We start from the raw sequence: 22,072 nt of genomic DNA on the forward strand, positions 1-22,072 counted from the left end.
GGACCTTTGCAAAATCTCCTGCCTCCCTCTCAGGAGATGAGAACCACTGGGATAGATCGTTCTTGACCCTGATTCCAATGTTGATTAGGTTTTTAGTGATCCCTATAAAATAATAGTGAAAACTATATTGTGTCCTCATGCTTGCGACCCCCGAATGAAAAGTCTGTCCTCTCACTTTATATCTCGTGCTACGCCTAACCAAACTGTGCTTGCTGGGGAGAAATATTGACGAGAGGTCAAAGGGCCACATTTTTGTGCTTAGTGAGAATGCAGGTGGCAAGGCCAGTGGACTCACAGAGTGTCAGGGCTGGGCGGGGCCTCCAAAATCAAACTGTATTGTCCACTCTGTCTTAACAGAGAGGAGGACAAACTGGGCTTTGAGAGGGGAAGTGACTCACCAAGGCCACGTGGTTAGTGGTGGTTAATGGATAGCTGACCTTAGGGTAGGGATGTGAGAATGCCCAAGTTTGACTTCAGGGTATCATTTCTTAAAGAATTTGGATTTGCAAAGAAGCCAAACATGATTGGTTTTTCAGTTAACGAGAGGGACGAATGCAAACAAGAGATAAAGAAAGGTGATGTGAGAAGGCTAATTACTAAGCTTATAAATATTTTTATGTGCCATTGGGGCAGAAGATGGCTTAACTGGTGTTTCTCTCTGGTGATGGCAGTTCTCTCTCCTGGACACTGGGGTGTCTGGTGCCAGGTCAGCCCACACCTCCCGGCTCTGGCTTGGAGCACCAGTGGAGAAAAAGAAGCCCCGATGGTGGCCAGCCTGTTCTGTTGCTGTGAGACTTTACTTCCACCTTGGAGTACGACCCCCTCCTTCCTCAGATGGGGAGGCCCAGTTAGGCCTGGTTGGCAGGGCTCAGCCGGTCCTGTAGTTTGTGTCCTCTGCTGTCTAAACTCAGGCTGAAACAAGGCAGCTCAAGTGTTGGATTCCAGCTCCAACATGGAAACCAAAACCCCCTGGAAAAGTCCCTGTGAAATGGAGCTTATTCTGGAAGGTACAGTTCGATCAGCTTTGTTAAGCTGTTAATTATTAAACAAAATCAATGTTTTTTAGTTTAATTTGGACTCTTTCAGTTAGAAAAACTGAAGGTCATTCTTTCAAAGACGAAAAAACAGAAAACCCCAGGGTGCGTTTTTGGTGACCCTCTGGGAAAAGGGAGCTGGAGAAAAGGCCTTTAAGTGGTGGAGAAAGAGGTAAGAGCACAGTTTCCAGTTTGTCTGGGGCTCCTTTCCTTGTTGGTTCTTGGTGATTACTGTCACCAAGGCATGAGGGTCAGCAAGGCTGGGGGAGGCCTGAGCCAGCTCAACTGGGGCCACGAAACCTGTAATTGCCTCTTGTCATAGCAGCCCAGCAAGGGGACACTCTGTGACTCCAGCAGGATGTAGGGGTCAGAGGCCAGCAGTAGCCAGGCAATGACCGCTACCAAAAGTTGGCCAAGATTTAAAAAACACAAAGTCACAGAGACAAAGGGAAGAAAAGAGTCCCCAAATGGGTGCTCACAATGGGTACAGCACAGCAAAGAGTCGTGTCTCGCAGGGCCCGGGGACAGTCCTGTTCTTGAGGGAAAGGTTCCTTGACCATTTTTTCTTTAAGAGGCAGACAGAGTCTCACAGCTGGCAGGGACAGACTGAGGACGTTGCTAAGGAACACTGCAAGCAGAAGGGAGGAGAGGAGGTTGTGGCCTCAGGTAGATTCTGGCACAATGTAACCCACCCTGGTGGCGCCTCCAGGAAACAGCCAAACTGGGAAAGTCCCTCTGATCTTTCCTTTGTAGACAAACTGGTCTGGTTGGTTAACTTGTGATACTGCCAAACCGTGGTTTTAGGCCATATTCCCTGTCCCTGTGATGGCCTCAAAAGATTCCAGTACAAGTATGCAACAGTGGGGACTATTCTCAGGTCCTCATTGCTAACAGAAGTACTCATTATTATAATAATAAGTATATAATACTTACAATAAGTATATTAATATAATACTTATTTTGTTCTGAGACTTAATTACTTCTTAAGTAATATAAGTATTAATATTCATGAATAATAATAAGGGACAGAGAAATGGCAGCTGCCTTTTACTGAGCACTTACTATGTGGCAGACATAGCATTTGACAATAACAATTCTGAGAGGTAGGAATTATAATCTCAATTTTACTAACAAGGAAATTGAGGTCTTAAGAGATCATGTAACTTGCCTGAGGTAACCAGCTGGTGAGAGCAAGGATTCAATCCAGATGATCTGGACTCTCAACTCCATGCTCAGAAGTACTGCCACATATGTGGTGGCCGTGAGAATGTGCCTAGAAGGCCTCCCACTGCTGCGAATGGAATTGACCATTGGCTGCGGTGCTGTGCTCTAAATCCACCATGGCTTTGACTGAGGCCCTGCTTCCCACGGCTGCTCCCAGCTGACTGAGCATGGCGTGGATGCTACAGCAGGCCCATTCTAGAAGGCATGGGACTCTCCAGTGGCCAACTTCAGTTTGAGGACTCTCTGACAGATTTGCATAACTTTCCTTAGACTGTGCGGTGGTCTAGGACACTTCCGACCAACCTTCCTCTCCTCTCTTCTTCATTCAGACTCAGACAGCCTCAAGGTTCTCTCTCCCAGCCTTCCTCCCCAATTTCAGTCCCAGACACTTTCCCTAATAAAATCCTTGTATGTTTAATCCCAGTTCAGCCTTTGTGTTTTGGAAGACCCGGACTAACACAGTGTACCATGCAGAATTTTCAGGGCAGCTTGGTTCAGCCTGCTATCATAAATTAGGAGGTGAGACAGTTTCCTGTTTCTTTCCCAATTCCACACTAAAAGCATCCAGGCACGAAGCCTTGTGGTGGTCCTCCCTGAGGTGTTGTTTTCCCTGCTAGTAACTTAGGTGGTTGGTCTTATCTCATTCATCGATTCATCCATTCATGCAAAAAGCATTTATTGATTTCTTACTATATTCTAGGCCCTGGGGAGATACAAAGATGAATGAACGTCGAGGAATCTGTTCTCAGAGAAATCACAGTCTAGTAGAAGGACAATTTCGTCGACAGCTAAACAACGATAATTGATTTAACTCTTGTCTAGTACGTTTCAGTGTTCAAAGGGCTTCTGCACGTTTATGTATTAATTCCAACAAGCCTGTGCAACAGGCCAGGCAGGTGTAAATATTTTCATCTTAAAGGAGAGGAAAACGGAAGCTTAGAAAAGTTAAGATTACCTGGTAAATGGCAGAGGTGGGACTTGAATCCAGGTCTTCTTAGTTGAATGTGCTTTTCCAGAATCTCTCGGTAACTGCATTTATGTTGCTAGGAAATATTATGGACTATCTTTAGAGCCTTGGCCTTAGTATCCCCAATGTTAATTGGGTTAATTAGCAGCTCCTGGGTTAAAGGAGTTTTAATTTTGGCCCATAATTATTTAAGTGGAATTCGGAGCGCCATCTTGGTGTTTTCTATTTCTTTAAACCCTTCACCAAGGAGCATCACGCCCCAGACCCCACCTTGACCACCCTGTGAGTCCAGACACAATGTTTCCCAGTGAGAAGCAAGAAATAGAAAGTTACCCTTCTGAAAAATGGAAAGTGAAACCAGCCAGCTAAACTTCATGGTTTTGGCTGGTCAGAATGCTAAGGGTCAGCAAAAACACCATCTCAGCCTTTGCTGGAAGTCTGATGATCGAGTGGAGGGGAGAAAAAAGAAAGAATTTTTTTTCACAATTTCCAAGGCTTGGTTATTATCAAGAGTTGCCTTTGGCCTCTCAGTTCTTGAGTAGGTGAAAATAAACCGCGTTTATGTGGCTGCCTGCCCCAAACAAAGCCCATTTGTTCGTCCTCACACCGGTAAATCCAGACATCAGTGTCTGTCTAGATTAGAATTGATTCCTGCACCAGGAAACCAAGAAGAGCCTGTTAAAAGGCTAGTTATTAATGGCCTCATTACAAGCCTGTGTTGTGCCATTTGCACCAAATTTACATAGGCAGAGGAAGCACATTTATAAGTGTCGGAAAGAGATGAAGAAAGAGGAAGCCTTTTGGGGGGCTGTGCTAGCTCCTGCTTCGTTAGCAACACTGGGGTTTCCTGAACGATGAAACAGAGGCCTGAGGGCCTCCAGGCCTGGGCACCTGGGTGGAGAGCCATTGGGATGTAGGTATGGACAGTGCCTCTTAAGGATCTTGATGAACCCGACCAGTGAAGCTTTCCTGGGCTCTTTGGGTCATCTGTGTTTAGTGGCAGCAGCCCCAGAGATGCTGAGTCCAGAATAGAGGTGGGTTTTTGTGGGGCCCGTTTGCCATGGCGGGGAAGCAGATCTTTTCCTCAGCCCTTCCTAGGTTTATATCCTAGAGACTGGTTGGGGGAACTTCAGTCTGTGACTAGGAAGCGGGTCACCCAGAGGAATCTTTCCCCCTTTTGGGTCACGTTTCTTGAGCGGCTATCGCCTCTGTTCTCCTGCTAACCGGGTCTGAGGGCCAGGACCTTGAGTTCTAAATGTGGTTCTACCATGAAACCAGCAGCTAATGACCTAGGGCCAGTCAGTTCACGGCCCTGTGCCTCCATTGTTCCATCTGCAAACTGGGCATAGTCACCTCTGTTCTGCGTGCTTGGAGACACTGAAAGGAACAAATGAGAACAAATTAAAAAGTTCTGAGGCCCTGGGTAGTGAGACAACTCCAGCTAACCCTTGGCTTCTTGGAGAAGGAGAGGGCACCTTGGCTCTACTCAGGAAAGCTTCCTGAAGGTTGAGCTTGGAAGAAGGTTGAGGGCCCCAGCTCCAGCTGGGAGAGGGCCGTGGGAGCTGCAGGCAACTTTTATCATCAGTGGACAAGGGTGAGCACACGCTGTCATTGGTTGTCATGGCAGCTTAGCTGTGGTGCTATTTTTGTTCAAGCCGATGAGCAGGTAGTGTGGGGTGGGGAGGGGAAGGGAAGAACCGACATTCTTTGCTTTAAAAACCAAAACCAAAAACTAACACTTTGAATAGTTCATTTATAGCTAGTAGCTCATTTATTCAAATAGGGGCTGGATAAAGGTCTTAGAGACTTGAGGTCTCTTCTCTCTTCCCGTCCTGCTCCCTTGATCCTGAACCTTAAGTACCTTGAGGAGGGCCAGGTGAATTACCTGGTGAATCAAGAAATACTGTTCCTTGGGTCTGTGTGAGCTGGAGAAGACTTGGGTTGATGTACGGTAGATCCACCGATGTGCAGTGAAACCAGGCGGCCTCAGGACTCTGCAGCTGGCACAGAACACCGGGATGGCCAAGCAGGTCGGATGTCACAGGTGAGCCAGCCTGCATTCCAACAGTTAGTAGCATGGGATTGTGGGAGGAGTAGAGTCATTCTTCTTTCCTGCTTTCTACTCCTTTCTCGCTGTTTCCAGGGAGATAGAGTGGCCACCATGAGTTTATTTAAAGTCTGAGTTGGGATGTGTCCAGAGGACTCTGCCTTATCTTTTTGGCATCATGAGGATGATGATGATGAAGGTGATTAGGACAATGATTGATGTCACTTTAATGAACTCACACTAACACCGCCTAATAATAGTTACTGCCTCTCTCCCTTGGCTTTAATGCCAAGAAGAGATCTGGTGAGTAAGAACCCGGCATTCCACTGACCCTCTTACCGTCAGTCTGATGACTGTGTGTGACTTTGGGGTAGCTGGTGACTTGCAGGTTGGGTGTACTGTCACTCTCTGTTGGGAGCTTTGTAAGTGAAAGGGGTTAGTTGGACAGGAAATTCAATGCCTATTAACCCAGGTGGGTGAACAAGGAGGAAGAAAGACCCATGGTGATGACTAAAATGAAAAAGCAGTCTTGATGTTTGCCAGGAAGCTGGGGGGAGAGGTGGGGGGTTATTGAAACTCACGATCTGAGTCCCACCATTGCAAGCCTCTCACCTCCCACCCCGCGAACTCAAGTATATTTGCAGTAGAGCAAAGGCTCCTTCACTGGGGTCCAGGCTTTTGGAATTTGGCCACAAGGCCAGGCTTCAGGTTTCCTTTTGTGCTTTCCAGGGACACAACAATAGGCATGGCACTGAATGTCTAAGCTGATAGCCAGTGTAAACAAAATAAATGCAGTGTTTATAGTCTACTTCAGAATCATCTCCTAAGCGTTTTGTAAGCCATGCTTATGGTATACTTTCAGACACTGGGTTAATTATAGCATCTCACTTGTTCCTGGAAGCAGAGAGAGCAGGTTGTTGGCTTGGTAACACTGTGTTAGCCGCTAGTTTGTGTTACTTCGTACATCTGAAGGCAGTGCTCGCTCAGGGTGGGAAGGGGTGGGCAGCCACAACACTTCTCAGTTCTGACCAGACTTTACAAAAGAGCTGATACATTCTGCTCGAGTGTCTGGAATTATTTTAAAACCAAGCAAAGAAAATGTCCAACTTAAGAAAAATAAAACTGCATTTTCAGTCTATATTTTGCAGCATTTCCTTTTCTCCTGAATACTTTTTGGTGACAGGTCTCCATGATACAGACCAAACTCATTTGCATGGCATTTAGGATTCCCTCAGACACCCAAGCTCCCTCCCCATCTCATGCAGCCCTCCCCCCCACCACCGGTAGATACAGAAGGTGTCCCCACATTTCTTCCTGTAGCCCACACACACCACTTGCCCTCAGGCCTTGTGCCTTGAGTCACGCTTTGCCCGTGTGGGAAAGTCCTTCCAACTCTCATGCGTGGTCTCCCCAGTACCAGATAGGACAGACGTGTGCTTGCCCTTGCGTTTCTTGGCAAGCCGGGGCTTTGAATATTTGTTACTCCTTGATAGACAATGACTATTTTTTGAAGGAATGAAAGAATGGGCGATGAATTATTTTATTAATTTGAAGAGAAAATATCGAACCTTTTTCATGGAAGAGTAAGTTCAGCATCCGAATGCTACTTGACTTCAGGGAACTAAGCTTGTCTTCTTCACCTGTCAGGAAGTTTTTCTCAACTTCTCTAAACTTCTGTTACATTTTTCGTGTGCCAGCATTTTTCTAAATGCTTAGAAACATTTAACTCACTCAATTTAGTTATGTTTATAGTCTCATCATAGCGGTTGGTGCTTGATGATAAGGTATCACATAGTTCTTTCAGCTTTTTCACGTGGAACCTCATCTTCCCAATTCAGCTGGATGTTTCTTCAGGGACGAGACTATAGAGGACACACTTTTGGGATTCCTGCATGGGACCCAGGCTGGTGCTAGGGCGTGCAGACATGTTCAGTAGATGTTTGCTACGTATTAGGAAGCTTCATAATGAGCTCAGGTTTCAGAATATTTTATTCAGGGCTTTGAGAAATAGCTGTTTGATGATTTCTTCATAGTGGTTTAGGTAGGATGGATGAACATCATTACAGCTGAGAAATTTCATGTCTAGTGGAAAAGCCTCCAGAAGTTTCTCCAGACCTCAGGCAAAACTCTATATTCCTGCTCCATCTGAGCGATGTCGAGGGGATAGTTCGACATCTAGGTCCCAGATCCGGGATGTCAATGCAGCCTTGTCTTTTGTGGACCCCAATATTTAGGTTGCGTGGCTATTCATTTCTGCATTCTTCTAAGAAACCTTTAAATCTTCTTCAGTCTTTCTTTCATCAGCCACCCTGGAAGCCTTGGACACAGACTGGTGTTCCACCCCTGTCACACTTAAGTCCGACACAGAGACATGTGTTCCCCTGACTGGCCCCGTAACTGTTTCTGTTTCATTCCACTTTTGACGAGATTGCTGGCAAGCTCTTCATTCTCAGTTGCAATTTATCTCCTCAATTTCCTTCTCTCTTCACTTTCTTTTTCCTCATCATTAAAAACTTGGAGAAAGCAATGCACCGTGGTTATGCTACAGGCCTTCCTCCTGCCTTCCTGCCTTCACTTTATCTTATTGAAACATTTAAAAAAAATAAAGTTAGTTTAACAAAGTGGAAGCAGTATAGCATAATGCAGTTTTCCCAAATTTCAGTCTTTTGAGCACTACCAACATTGTTTTTGGCTTATCTTTGTACCATAGAACTATTATTTTCTTAAATAGCTTTATTGAGTTATCATTCACATGCCATTACAATTCACCCATTTAAAGTGTACGATTCAGTGGTTTCTGGTATTTGATGTTAATTTTTAAAAATTGTGGTAAAATATATATAACATAGTATTGTCATTTTAACCAATTTTAAGTATACACTTCAGTGATGTTAATTGCATTCACATCAACACTATCTACTCTCAAAACTTTTCCATTATGCTATTAACTTAATATTTTAAATCAATTCAGTTTTTTAAGTAAATTTATTTTAAAAGGAAACTTTGCCACTGTAAATGAAAAACCAGTATCTCTTGATACAGCGTGAAGGTAACTATCGAAATATAGACGATAAAAACCAAATATTGGTGTTAAATTCTTTGAGATATGGATGCCTACAGAGGCGTGGCTGTAAGGCCTTGTTCCCTCTGTGGCACAAAGGGAGGTATCCATGTTAAACCTGCGTTAAAAGCATCTTCCTACCAGGTGAAGTGTTTTTTTTGTTTTTGGTATAAGTGGAATTGAAAGATTTGAAAGGGGACTGCTTTCTTAATATGTGGTTAAGTGTCCTTGATGTTTGCTGTACACTCTAGAATCATCCCTGCACCACCAGGGTGCATGGCTCACAGTGTGGGAAACCCTGGCAAATGGAAGAGAGCGTGGATTTGGGGGTTAAATCGCCTTACAGCATGCATGCACTGTGTGGCTTGGACAACCTACTTAGATTTCATCTGTGAAATGGGCAGAATCATACCAATCTCCTAGCTGTGACAAAATTGAATCATCTATGTTGTGTTTTACACGGCCCCTGGCATATTGCAACTGCTGAACAAGTAGCTGTCGTGGTTGTTTTTAAGAACCATACTTATTTTTATGTTTCCCAAGGCTTAGCATTACCTTAGCTTGCGTACTCTGAAAAAAACTCTCCAAGATCGGCAAACTCCATTCTTCTTTACCCTGCCCCTTCCAGAGTGCCGACCGAATACCAGATGTTATGGAATGAAAAGAGGTGGTGGCATTGTGGTATGAAAATTTAACTGGAAAATAAGAGCGTGCATCCTTGGGTCAGAGGCCACTAGGGCACTCAGGACCTTGGCTGGTCCAATTGGCATTAAATGTCTGTTGACTTAAACCTCATTCTTGGAATGTGCCCATTTGCCCTGATGGTAGATCACAGCATACGTAACCAAGCCAGCATTGGCTGCACCAACAGGTGTCAGTGACAGCGAAAGCCCAAGTTGTGTCTTGTGAGCTGCAGAGTCACAACCCCAGACCAGGAATAGCAAGTGACACTGCCTTCCACTGCCCTGGACCACGTGCAGAAAGGAGGCAGGGCAGAGACGCCTGGGGGAGGATTCTAGCTCTGCCACCTTGCTTGCTGCATGAACTGGGCTCAGTTATTTCATTTGTTCCAGGCACAGTATTTTTATCTATAAAATGGGAATAGAATATTGATTCCTATTTTACAGGGTTGTTTGGAGAATTGAATGAGATTAAGACCATTGAGCAGTCACCACGATAGTCAATAAATGGTAACTTTATGGTTATTATTATTGGTTATAATAGAGTCTATCACTAGCCTTCTTACCTTGTGTGAGCTTCTCCATATGGCTTAGGTGTGGGTCTGAGTGTGTACGTATACTGATTACATTTAAAATTCTAGTATATAGACTCCCTCCTGTGGAAAAAATTATGATGAACCTTTAGTGTTGACAGATTAATTATTTTGATGTCATTTAAATATGCATAAACATATTTAACTTCTTATCTTTATTGTCCTTTCCCAACTCTGAAAGCAAAACAAATGGACAAGATACAAATACAGGCATAAAATAAATAAAAGGCAAATTGATGACATTTGTTTTGTCATAAACGGTGCTGGTTTGTTGAGGCAGCATCATGAACACAGCATGGAGGCTGGGGTACTCACTGATTCCATCGGGAGGCTCGCCGCGTCTCCCCTGTGTTATTTCGGGACTTGGATCTCCCACCACGTCTCTCTATTTAAAGAGTATACAGGGGAATCTTGTGTTCAGTTGGCACAAATGCCTCATTTGCATATCATCCTGCCTCTCTCTTCTGTCCTCATTAGCCTCCAACATTTAGCATAGCATGACCTAGTTGCAAAGTGATTGCAAACACAGACACAGGCCCCCAAATCCTATGGCAGGACCCAATTATGATGTAGTCATTTGGATAATCTGAAATGTTCTTGCATCCCATTACAAAGGCATTATCATCTAAATGAAGAGCCCAAACACAAATTCTCATAAGGAATATGTCTGAGGACTTTTGGCAGACACTGGTTTGAGAAACGGTGATTCACATACCGACTGGATGCCCAGAGTATTTGAGGCAGCCCCGAAAATTAAACACTATAAAAAAAAAGAGAAATAGGCAAGACCAAGGACCTGGACAAGAGTGTGAAAGAGATTAAGAACCGAATTTGTCACTGAGCTGCCTGGCAGCAAGGGCAAAAGGTAAAACATACCAATGTTAGCTTGTTATTTTCTAATAATAAGAGAAAGCAGGCAAGTTGTCTGAAGAGACAGACTTTTCCTGCCACTAAATTCAAAAAGTATTTGTCACATGGGTCCTTTATAGATGAGATTTTGGGGAACGGGCTGCACAAAGAGTATTTTTCTGTAATTTCTCCAGAGTTTCTCCAGACTTCATAATAGCTGAGAGGATATCGTTGAATTCTAAAACAGTGTTATTGGCATCTTAATAATGCTTTACATTGGAGAGGATCGTGGGGTTTTCAGAGTGACTTCACTCATTTATTATTTGAGTCTCAGGACAGCAAAGGTGGTATTGTCTTCAATAATAATAGTTGAAGAGGGATCTGTATGTCCATGAGGGAAGTTTGGGACCAACCCACTCCATCAGGTGGGTTTCAGGAGTGCGAACGTCTAAGTTGGCATTTCCTTCAGGGGAAACTTTTAATCTGCCAAAGTGATTGGCCCCTGACCCCGATGAGTTGCTGGCCTTCTCTGCAGCGCACTGTGGAAGAGGCTGCCGTGGCTCGTCAGTCAGTGCCACCAGAATAACTCTGCCGAATGAATGACATCCTGCCTGACTTCCCGAAATGAGCGAGCAGCCCTGGCTATCCAAGGTGACTAAACGAATGGACCCACTGGAAAAAATTATTTATTTTCCATGGCCCATCTGAGCGCTGGGGAGTATCTGCCAAGCGCTGCACTATCAGAATCATTCTTATTTGTGTCAAGCTGGCCCTTGGGCAAATTATTAGTCAATAGATTGAGCTGCTACTTTTCCCATTACCCACCCCCATTATCAAAGTAATGCTATCTCACTGTGGAAAATCCTAAAATACGTAAAATGGTAGAAGAAGAGAGAGAGGGAAGAAGAGGCATGCAGAAATCAGCCTCACATTTTCTTCTAACCTTTTAAAATGCATTTTTATATAATTGAAACCCTGCAGCATGAGATATAATTTTATAACCTGCTGTTTTCCTTCACATGCCATAAGCTTTACCTACGCCACTTAAAACTCTTTGAAAAGAATGTTTTTAATATTCTTTCAGACAGGCTGTTTTCAGTTTTTGCACTGATGCCAAGACATCTTGGTTCAGTATCTTTCTCTACCTTTTTGGACACTTATTTCCTCCTTAAGAGAGACTTCTGGAAGTAGAATTATGTAGTAACAGGTGTGAACATTTTACAGGCTTCCTCTTTCTCTGGGTATGGACACATGGCTTTCCAGAAAGGTTGTGCACTTCATGCTTCCCTCAACATCGAGGGGATGCCTGTCCCCCAGTCACCTCCAAACAGTCACCAAGTATACTTTAAACATTTTCTAATTTGAAAGAGTAAGATAGGAATACAGTATGTTATTTGTATTTGAATTTCCATGATGACTAGTGAGAATGAATATTTTATTTCTTTTGAGTGAGGAGGTAATTTATATTCCTTCTTTTGTGAATTGTCTACGTATAGGGCTTTGGGTGTTTTTCAAGAGATTTCTATAATCTCTTCATATTTTAAGGAGATTAGCTCATTGTCACATTACTTTTAAATTTTTAACCAGTTTGTGATTTGCTATTGGTTGTTTTTTTGGGGGGAGGGGTTGGTAACAGCTATATTGAGGTATAATTCACATACTATACAATTTTGTCATTTAAGGTATACAATTCAATGGTTTTTAGTATATTCACAGATTTGTACAACCGTCACCTCAGTCAATTTTGGAATATTTTCTTCACCTCGAAAAGAAATCCCATATCCTTTAGCTACCATCCCACAATCCTGCCAGTCTCCCCAGACCAAAGCAACCACTCATCTACTTTCTGTCTCTATAGATTTGCCTATCATGGACATATCATATATTTGAAATCATATAATATGTGGTCTTTTGTGACTGGCTTCTTTCACTTAGCATAATGTTTCAACATTCGTCTTATTTATTTTAATTAATAAACAAAAATTATTTATCCTGAACAACATGTTTTGGAATTTATTTCTTTTTATTGCTGAATAATATTCCGTTGTGTGGATATGCCACATTTTGTTTATCCATTCATCAGTTGATGGGCATTTGGGTTGTTTCCATCTTTTCGCTATTATGAATAATGCCTACTATAAGAGTTTGGATTTTGTTTTTAGTTTGTTTATTAAAGTTTTAAATTCATATGATCAAGTCTATTGCTCATTTAGATTGTGATTTCTTCAGTTGTTTAACAATCTTTTCTCAAACCAATGTTAAAATGTTCACCCATATTTTCATCTTTTTAACTTTTAAAATGTGTTTTATTTTTATTTTGCATTTAAATCCATAATCCATCTAAATTTCATTTTGGAGTTGTGAGAGTTATGATGAATCTAAATAGTATCCCTCCCTTCCCCACTGCCCACGATAGCTAATATTTTCCAGCACCATCTGCTGAATCATCCTTCTTATAACCACTTCCTTTATTCTGTACTGATTTATTTTTTAATAGACTTGATTGATTTTTTAATAGACTTTATTTTTTAGAGCAGTTTTAGGTTCATGGCGAAATCCGGTGGAAAGTACAGAGAGTTCCTATATGCCTCCTACCCCTGCATACACACAGCTCCCCCACCAGCAACACCCAGCACCAGAGGCACGTTTTCCAGTTGCTGAATCTGCATCAACACATCATGGTCAGCCAAAGTCCATAGTTCATGTTAGGGCTCACGCCGATGTCGTATATTCTGTGGGTTTGGACAAATGTTTTAAATATAACGACATGTATCCACCGTTACAGTATCTGACAGAGTATTTTCACTGCCCTAAAAAAATTCTGCTTATTCCACCCTCCCTCCTAACCACTGGCAACCACTGATCCATAGTTTTGCCTTTTACAGAAGGTCATATAGTTGGAATCATACAGTGTGTTTTTTGTTCTTGTTTTTGTTTTTGTTTTGAGAGTCTCGCTATGTCGTCCTGGGTAGAGTGCAGTGGGGCCATCATAGCTCACTGCAGCCTCAAACTCCTGGGCTCAAGTGATCCTCTTGCCTCAGCCTCCTGAGTAGCTGGGACTACAGTCGTACGCCACCACACCTGGCATATACAGTGTGTTTTCAGATTGACTTCTTTCACTTAGTAAGGTGTATTTAAATTTCTTCTTTGGCTTTTCATGGCTTGATAGCTCATTTCTTTTGAGTGCTGAATAATATTACATTGTCTAGATATACCACAGCTTTTTAATCCATTCACCTAGTGGAAGACATCTTGGTTGTTTCCAAGTTTTGGCAGTTTACGAGAAAAGCTGTTATAAACATTTGTGTGCAGGTTTTTGTGTGGATGTAAGTTTTCAACTCTCTTGGGTAAATACCAAGGAATGAGATTGCTAGTTTGTATAGTAAGCATATGTTTAGTTTTGTAAATCTGTCTTCCAAAGTGGCTGTACCATTTTGCGTTCCCATAAGCAATGAATGAGAGTTCCTGATGCTCCACATCCTTGTCAGCATTTGGTGTTGTCAGTGTTCTGGATTTTGGCCATTTTAATAGATGTGTAGTACTATCTCGTTGTTGTTTTAGTTTGCATTTCTCTGATGACATATGATGTAGACCATCTTTTCATGTGCTTACTTGCCACCTATATATCTTCTTTGGTGAGGTGTTGTAATTGGGTTGTTCATTTTCTGATAGTTGAGCTTTAAGAGTTCTTTGTATGTTTTGGGTACAAGTCCTTTATCAGATATGTCTTTTGCAAACATTTCTCCCAGACTGTAGCTTGTCTCCTTGTTTTCTTGAGAATGTCTTTCGCAGAGCAGATCTGTACTGGTTTTTAATGCTTTCTTTATCACATATTAAGTTTTTATGGGAATGAAGCTTTATTTTTGAGCTATCTAGTATATTTAATTTCTCTGTCCATTCTGTTTTTTTATGACTTTAATATAAAATAGGACTACACTTTGTTATTTTTTAAAACTTTACTAGGGGACATAATACCTATATAAATGGACTTTTCCTTGGTAGGAAAAAACTAGTATTATAAGAAAGCACATTGTCCCAAATAAGATTTTAAATTCAATTCAAGGAGAGGTAGGTGGTTTTCACTCTAAATATTATTTGAAAACTGAGGAAGTTTTCTTTTTCCCCCCATGGTTATTGATTAAGTCAGATTTTCTGTTTATTTGAGGCAATTTTGGTAGTTTATATTTTTCTATAAAAATTGCATTGAGATTTTGTTAGCACAGAGTTCTCACTTTAATATTAATTTTTAGCATAGAGTTTTCATTTCCATGTGTTTCTTAAAAATCTCCTCCATGTATGTAGTTACCATTCCTTTCTCATTTGGCTTATTTACATTTTCTCCATTTTTTTCTTAATTATATTTTTTAGAGCTTTGACTCTTTGGCCAGCAGACTAGTGGGCCAGAAATTTAGGAGAAATAAAAGATTTTTTTGTTGTTGAAGCAATGGCAGACCACACAGTGGGTCCATCCCAAAGACGTTATACCTGTGTGATATATTAGAATAGGTAATTGGCAAGCATTGGGGCCACTGTGGCCACTCGGGATGGTGTCTAAACAATTCTGGAGGAAGAAGTAGTTCCAGGGAACCCCCTTCCATTTTAAGAAACCTATTGAATGTTTTAAGTCAATGGGATTCCTCAGAGATTTTTTTAGAGGGACATCCAGGCATCTAATAATAAATAATTGAGATTTAATATAATCATTTAAGAGTGTGAATTGTGCCTGATCTTTTTGGCTCTTTCCTTTACAGACTCTTGTGCTGGGTGAGAGTTGCTTGGGTGGCATGTATTCTGTGCCATGGTGATAGACCCTGGCTGTGTTAGAAGTGACTAATCCAGGAGCAAAGGGTCGTGGGAAGGGCAGATCCAGCAAAGAAAATGGCGACCTTCCATTAATTCAGCCGGGAGAGCAGGGAGGTGGGAGCCTACTGTGTTAACCTTTGCAGGGGAATGATTAGCACAGAGTGAGGGGATTGGAAAGGAAAGGAGAGATGTAGGAGACCAATGGCTCTGATGCCCAGCTGAAAACATATTGCCCTGCTTGAACTCCCAGGGTCATTTGCTCCATCTCTTAACACTAGATTCTGCCTGTTGCACAAACAAGGTCAAAGACCTGGCAACACTCAAACAGGCCTTCTGGAATGGTGAGTGTTGGGAGAAATCAAGACTGGGGAGGAGCAGCAGGAGGACGTGCCTCGTTGCCCATTACAGTCTGGGGCAGCCCATAGACATTCACCAGAACCAGATGCCAAGCTCTGGGACAGGACCTCCACCCGAGGCTGTGGGGCTTTTAAGCTGCAGCCCTAGGGAAGCCCCACCCCCTCCCCCCCACCGCCCTGGCCTCAGCAGTGGTTGATGCCTCAGTTGCAGCTGTAGGACGTGGTGGTACCCTATCCCTGCTCCCCCACCTCGGCCTTCATGGTGGTGGGAGCACAGCCTCTTCCTGGCATGACCTGGAGTCTAGGTTGCAAGGCTGAAGTTACAGCTTTCTGAGGAGCATATCACCCCAGCAGTCTACCAGGACAGTTGCCACAAGCTCTGCAGAGGCCACCTCCTCCCCGGGAGGCCAGCCTGCAGGAATTAGCCAGGCTCACCCTCACCTCTCACCTCTCCTGCCCTTTTAGATCATGGGCTCTCTGAAGGCAGGGTTGGTGTCCGATTCATCCTCATGTCCCCTCAAGTGCCTAACACTTTGGCTGGATCTGTAAGTGGTATAGGAGTGAATGAGAGCAAGCCCAAAAAAGGGACTGGATGAAGCTTCTCTCTCCTCTCAACCATTCTTAACCATTTTGGGGTCCTGTCCCTCTTTGAGGATCTGATGAATGCTTTGAACTAGTTCCAGAAAGGTATAGGCCAATACACACACAATCTTGCACACAGCCTCAGAGGCAGGCCTATTAATCAACAGATCCTGGTGAAGAGTCCCTGCCTTAGAGCTCTGGAAGGTTCTCAGCATCATCTCATTTTGCGCCATGCCCCCACATTCGCACACCCCTGCTCGCCAGCTCCGAATCTGCACATGCTCTAATCTTCCCACGGTACAGGTGTCGGCTGTTATACTGATCTGGAACCTGGTTAGACTGACCTAAGGTTTGTTAAAAATGATTACTTTTCACTGCTGCTCCCAGAGGGGGCATGTTGTCTAGCCATGACCCTGAGGTCTAATGGCTTGCTGAACAGCACACGTTTTACTCAGTGTTCCAAGGATGACCTTTAAGTAGACAGTCCCTTCTTGACTCCACCTGAGGGGAAAGGGCCTCCCTTCATCACACCCCTGCAGCCCTTCAGGAAGTCTGGAAGTGAAGCTTCCAGAAGCCTGCTGGTTGAGATTAGACTTGCAGTCTCAGACTTTTTGACCTTCCCTGTCACCTTTATCCTGTCCCTGTCATCCTACCCTGTGGCCTACGTGGTGGCTGACTTTTCCCCATTAGGTCCTCTTTCATGATTTCCTGAGTCACCTCCTTCAGCCTGTATTTGTATGACATGTAGAGCCATTTCCTATTTGGTAATGTTTGGGGCTCTCGTGGGGTGGAATACGTCTACCAGTTCTCTTTCCTTCTGTTCCCATTTAGCAGTGTCCTCTATTCTGTAGATTCTGGCTGTGACTCAGTCACTGACACCGAGCCTGAAGACGAGAAGGTTGCTCCTTCCTCAAAGCAGCAGAGCCTGCCGCCAGAGACTTCACCTGGGAACCTGATGGTGGTGCAGCCGGACCGAATTCGCTGTGGGGTAGGCACTCCCGGGGCCCTGGTAGATCAATGTCAGAACATGGGCTTTTCAAATGGACGCATTTGTTGCAGTAGAAGGAGTGGGGTTCTCATGTTGCACCTCCGTGTAGTATTGCAGCCTTGCTTTGGAGTTTCCCCTGCGCATCGCATCACCTGGGCCCTGGACACACTTAGGTCCTTTGAGTCAGAGGGAGATGAGCCCAGGAATGTATATGTCGTCAATCTAAGACTTTCGTTTTATGGATGGATAACACAGAGCATGTGGGTGGGAGACCAGCATTCCAGACATGTACGCCATCCTTGGGGTTAGAGACGACGTCTATGTCTATTTCTGCTAGCCTAGCGCTGGGTGGAAGGAGATTCAGGGCATCCTGAGAGCTTGCTTCTCTGTCAGTTGGCCACTGGTATGGTCCAAGGGAGTGCCTTGAAACTTGAAAGCTGAAACTGACTGGCCAATATTGCTTGCTAAACGGATCAGATAAATGCCTAAGCATCACGTGACTAGCATTTTCAGGGATGGGGCATATATTAATAAGTGACTTGAATGTGAGGACTCAACTGATGAGCCACTGTCATTTGAATCCTACCATGGATTTTGATGGTTTTTCATTATTTTTCCTTTCCTGCTAAAAACGTGCAGCATATGTTAGCAGATGTTTTCTTTGTGGCTACAGGCTCTTCCCTAAGCTGTGGGCTCCTCAAGACGACTGGGTGTGGGAGCCTTGGCAATGGGAAACACTGGCCTCCCTGCCCTTGCGAGTGGTTTTCTGAGCAGCCCATGGCCATGGGACATTGGGCAAGAGCTTCCCACATGGGGGTTGCCATCTGCTTCTTTGGCTGGATTTGACTCATAGACATGTTTGGTTTGGACTGCACAGTGTTTTAAAAGTTTGGCATACAAATCTGGGTTTCCAGCTTCCTTTCGATCTGGTCATATTAGGCCTGAGATGACTGGCTGGGGCTGAGTAGCCCTTTGCACGGGACATGTGTCCTCCATTTTGCTGGTCCCAACCACTCCCTTTCCTTTATAGTCAGCCCATCTTACTCCTTTTCCCCACTGGCCAGGCCACTGGGTACATGTCAGTGTTCAGTCTCCTCATGGGACTTCCTGCCTTCTCCATGCCCTTTGATCAGGCTGTCGGGTGCCTGTGGTAAAGGGGGTTTGGAACCAAAGCTTGACTCCCTTTACTCACCTCCCTGATTTTCTAGGCTTTCATTCTTCTCCCAACTTGGCTGCCCACGAAGCTAGGATCTCCTTCTTGCTGACTCTAGGTCTCTGGATCTGGGGAGATTGGACCAGGGTTGGGTCCTAACTGTCAGCAGAGGAGACACACATCTCCTTTGGGCTCTTACTCCCAGGGAGAAGGTTCAGGTGGGACCGGGCTGGGGCTGCAGCAGGAGCCATGACAACCACAGCACAGGTGTGCTCCACCTCAGCAGCCTCCAGGACCCAGGACCACACCCCCTCCCTCACCTGTTGTAAAATCCAAGCTTGCTGCACCCTTCTTGTGGCCCTTGTCATGAAGGGCTACTTTGAGTACTTTATAGCAGAATCCTAGGATAAACGTTTGTCATTAGCTGTGGCCAGGAATCTCTCCTTTCCCCCTGTTTTTTGGAGGACCTGCCCTTACCAGTTCAGTCTGAGAGGAACATTCCCCCGACTTAACCAGCACAACAAAACAGGGTGAATTCCATTTGAAAGACTTGGCGTGAGATCTGAAAGCAAGGTGAAATAGCTATTCGTTTGCTTGGTGCTTTGGGAAAATTAATCTCCCAAGAAGTTATTTTTGCCCAACCAGGAGCAGCATGAGGAACAGAGCCCAAGAGAGCATCTCTAGCCAGTGCCTCTCACACTGCAAGGTGCGCAGGCGTTACCTGGGCGTGACAGTGCAGACTGGTTCAGTGGTTCTGGGGGGACCTGAGATTCTGCATTCCTAACACGCTTCCAGGGAGGCCAGTGCTGCTGGCCCCTGGGCTCCACTTTGAGTAGCAGGCTTACTCTGCAACAGTGCTCCTCCAGCTATCTGTTTTAAAAATGTCCAATTCTGCCATGGACCAATGATTTTATTAAACAGATTTAAAAAGAGATGCAATACAAAATGAAATAAAAAGACATATAAAATACAAGCCCCATGTTTTATTATTATTATTAGATTCAACAAGCATAAAATTACTCCATCAAACTGCTATAAGGGTTTACAAATGTTAACTCTTGGTTTTTGTCACTTGTGTCGTTGGGATTGGTGGCAAACAGCTCACTGCCCATCACTGGACTGCAGAGCCCACCCTGTCCTGGAGGACCCTCACTCAATAGGGCTGGGGTCGTGGGAGCTGGGGACAGCCACTGACCAGGCTTGAGGAGGGAGTGGGGACAGTGACTGACCTCCCGTTGCAGGCAGAAACCACGGTCTACGTTATAGTGAGATGTAAGTTGGACGAGAGGGTGACGACGGAAGCAGAATTTTCTCCGGAGGACTCTCCCTCCGTAAGGGTGGAAGCCACGCTGGAGAATGAGTACACCGTTTCCGTGAAGGCTCCCAGTAAGTAGGCCTGGGTTGACATGAGACGGTAGTGCCTCCCTGCCCCTTTGCTCTGCCACCACCAACACCAGACGTTGCCATTTTGAACATCTTTGCTAATTTGATGTTAAACAGGAGTCCGTTGTTTTAATTTGCGTTTCTTTGATTACTAGTGAGGTTGAATATTTTTCCATGTTCTCTACGTGTTGAATTTCCTCTTTTGAGAATTGAATCTTTGTGGTTAGTTTATTTTTAATGTTTTCTTTCCCCCTCAAAACCCCTTCCTGTGGAGTAGAATCCCGCCTGGGGCGAGTGAGCACGTAGTCATGACAGCAGCTGGTCCAACGTGGCAGAAACCGCAGTTTCACCCCCTAGGAGCCCTCTCACCTTCAGCCTTTATATAAAGTGCCTTAAACTCAAATTTTCTTCCTGTTCACTGAGACTCTGGGCCTATAGCACCGAGTAAAAAGATGAAAACTCTTTGAAAATTAAATTGCAGACCCGGTGGGGGTAGTTGCGCTGGCGCAGAGCCCTGCCGTGTGCTGGTGTCCTCGCCTTCGACATCTGCGCTTTCCCTCGCTCCCTCCCCAGCTCGCTGCCAGGTTCTTCCTTCCAGCTCCCAGTTAGTTTCCTCGCCTTCCAGATGGAGCATAGATATCCATAACCACCTTTCCACAGACCCTTGTTTTTCCTGGGCATTTTTTATAGTATCTTTTCTTCTGATCAGACCTTTCATCTGGGAATGTTTCTCTGAAGATATATTCCGGGGACTTAGTGGTGTGTGAGACCATCATCACCTACTACACTGACATGGAAGAAATTGGGAATTTATTGTCCAATGCCGCGAATCCGGTGGAATTCATGTGTCAGGTGAGGATGTTGCAGGGAAACCTGGGTTTTCCGGGCCTGTCGTTTCTGCTAATGGTTTATCAGTCTGGAATCTGCTGGATTTTAAAATCTGACCATCTTCACTTTTGTATTCAGGCCTTTAAAATTGTGCCGTACAACACAGAGACCCTTGATAAACTGCTCACGGAGTCCCTGAAGAACAACATCCCTGCGAGTGGACTGCATCTCTTCGGAATCAACCAGCTGGAAGAGGAAGATATGATGACAAGTAAGTCAGCGGCGAAAGCTCAGGAAACCAGCAGTGGGCTGATGGACTCCGGCCTGCGGGCTTTGGCACCCCGTCCACCATGCGTGTGCTTTCTGCTGGTCCCAGCTCCACAGCCTGTCCTTTGAGAAGGGCCCATTCCTTGTTGGGTAGCCAGCGATTCTTCTAATTTGCAAATCTGAATACTTCACCCCTTCTCAAAACATGTCTGGTTCCCACTTGCCTTCTAGATAAAGTCCAAGCTCCTTAGCCTGGTATCAGGCCCTTCCCAAGGGGCCCCTGCTGCATTTCTGCCCTCTTGTCTGTCCTCACCCGCTCTGGGCTTCTATCCTCCACTGTATGGCAGATAATGAACTTCTTTCACCTGTCTCTTGCCACTTGACTCATGGGAAGACAGTTTTTTCTTCCCTGTCTTGGTTGCTATTCACCTGGCAAACTTCTCCCATCCAAGTACTAACCAGGCCCCACCGTGCTTAGCTTCCGAGATCAGACGAGATTGGGCGTGTTCAGGGTGGTATGGCTGTAGACATCCTGGCTAACTTCTCTTCCACCTCCCTACAGCAGCTTGGGTAAGCACTTCCTCTGGAATACCTTCTCCAAGCCTCCAGTAGGTTCCATCCACCCACTGTGGGCTCCGATAGCACATTGGGTGCCTCTGTCGTAGCACACCTCAGCTGTCTCTGTCTTCTTTGCTAGGCTATCAGATCAGCCAGGGCTGGAGCTCTTCTTGGGTGGCTGGCTCATGGGAGGCCCTAAACAAATATTTTTTCCATGAGGGCAGAGCATCCTCTTGTGCACGTGTGACATGCTGGGAGCTAGGAGGCTCGCGCTCCTTGCAGGGGTCTGGTGCCGGGCACTCTGCAGAGGATGCCAGTTGGAGCATTTCTGCGGACACCACCCTTCCTTCACACCATGGTTGCACTGCACAAAGGGGACCCAAGTCTCTGGTTACCTTCTGCCTGTGCTCCATCCTTCCATACCCTAGAGAGCCATAGGGATGAGGCTACATGACCTTCCAAGCCTTCTCTGGAGGCGTTCTCTCTTGTTGCCTCTCCCCATTTTCCTACTGTGGCATGTTCTTGTATCACTTCCACTAGATGTTACTAGTCTCTATTCTTAAACTTGGGGCTCAGGAGACGGTATTTCATAACTGAAAATCTGGCCTCCTGAGGACATTTTCAGAACCAGGGACATTTTCAGAACCTTCATTCCAAGGGTCATATCCTGGTAAATAGGAAGCTGGGTTTGTCATTTAA

General features: G+C 44.7%; 1 protein-coding gene across 3 annotated transcripts in view; it reads left to right on the top strand.

Annotated features, from left to right (window-relative positions):
- PIK3AP1 (phosphoinositide-3-kinase adaptor protein 1) overlaps positions 1-22,072 on the top strand; it is a 108,240-nt gene that overhangs the window by 39,898 nt on the left and 46,270 nt on the right. Inside the window, exons 1-6 of one of the 3 annotated variants that reach the window (XM_012654516.1) lie at positions 1,152-1,206; positions 5,084-5,269; positions 17,048-17,184; positions 19,579-19,723; positions 20,430-20,572; positions 20,687-20,819. In XM_012654516.1, the coding sequence (XP_012509970.1) occupies positions 17,152-17,184; positions 19,579-19,723; positions 20,430-20,572; positions 20,687-20,819 (454 nt within the window). In that variant the 5' untranslated portion in view covers positions 1,152-1,206; positions 5,084-5,269; positions 17,048-17,151. Of the gene's footprint in view, positions 1-1,151; positions 1,207-5,029; positions 5,270-17,047; positions 17,185-19,578; positions 19,724-20,429; positions 20,573-20,686; positions 20,820-22,072 lie in introns of those variants that run through there. The other 2 variants (XM_012654517.1, XM_012654515.1) reach the window with 2 other exon arrangements.

Source organism: Propithecus coquereli, unplaced genomic scaffold (assembly GCF_000956105.1).
Source record: "Propithecus coquereli isolate 6110/MARCELLA unplaced genomic scaffold, Pcoq_1.0 Scaffold440, whole genome shotgun sequence".
Classification (NCBI taxonomy): Eukaryota; Metazoa; Chordata; class Mammalia; order Primates; family Indriidae; genus Propithecus; species Propithecus coquereli.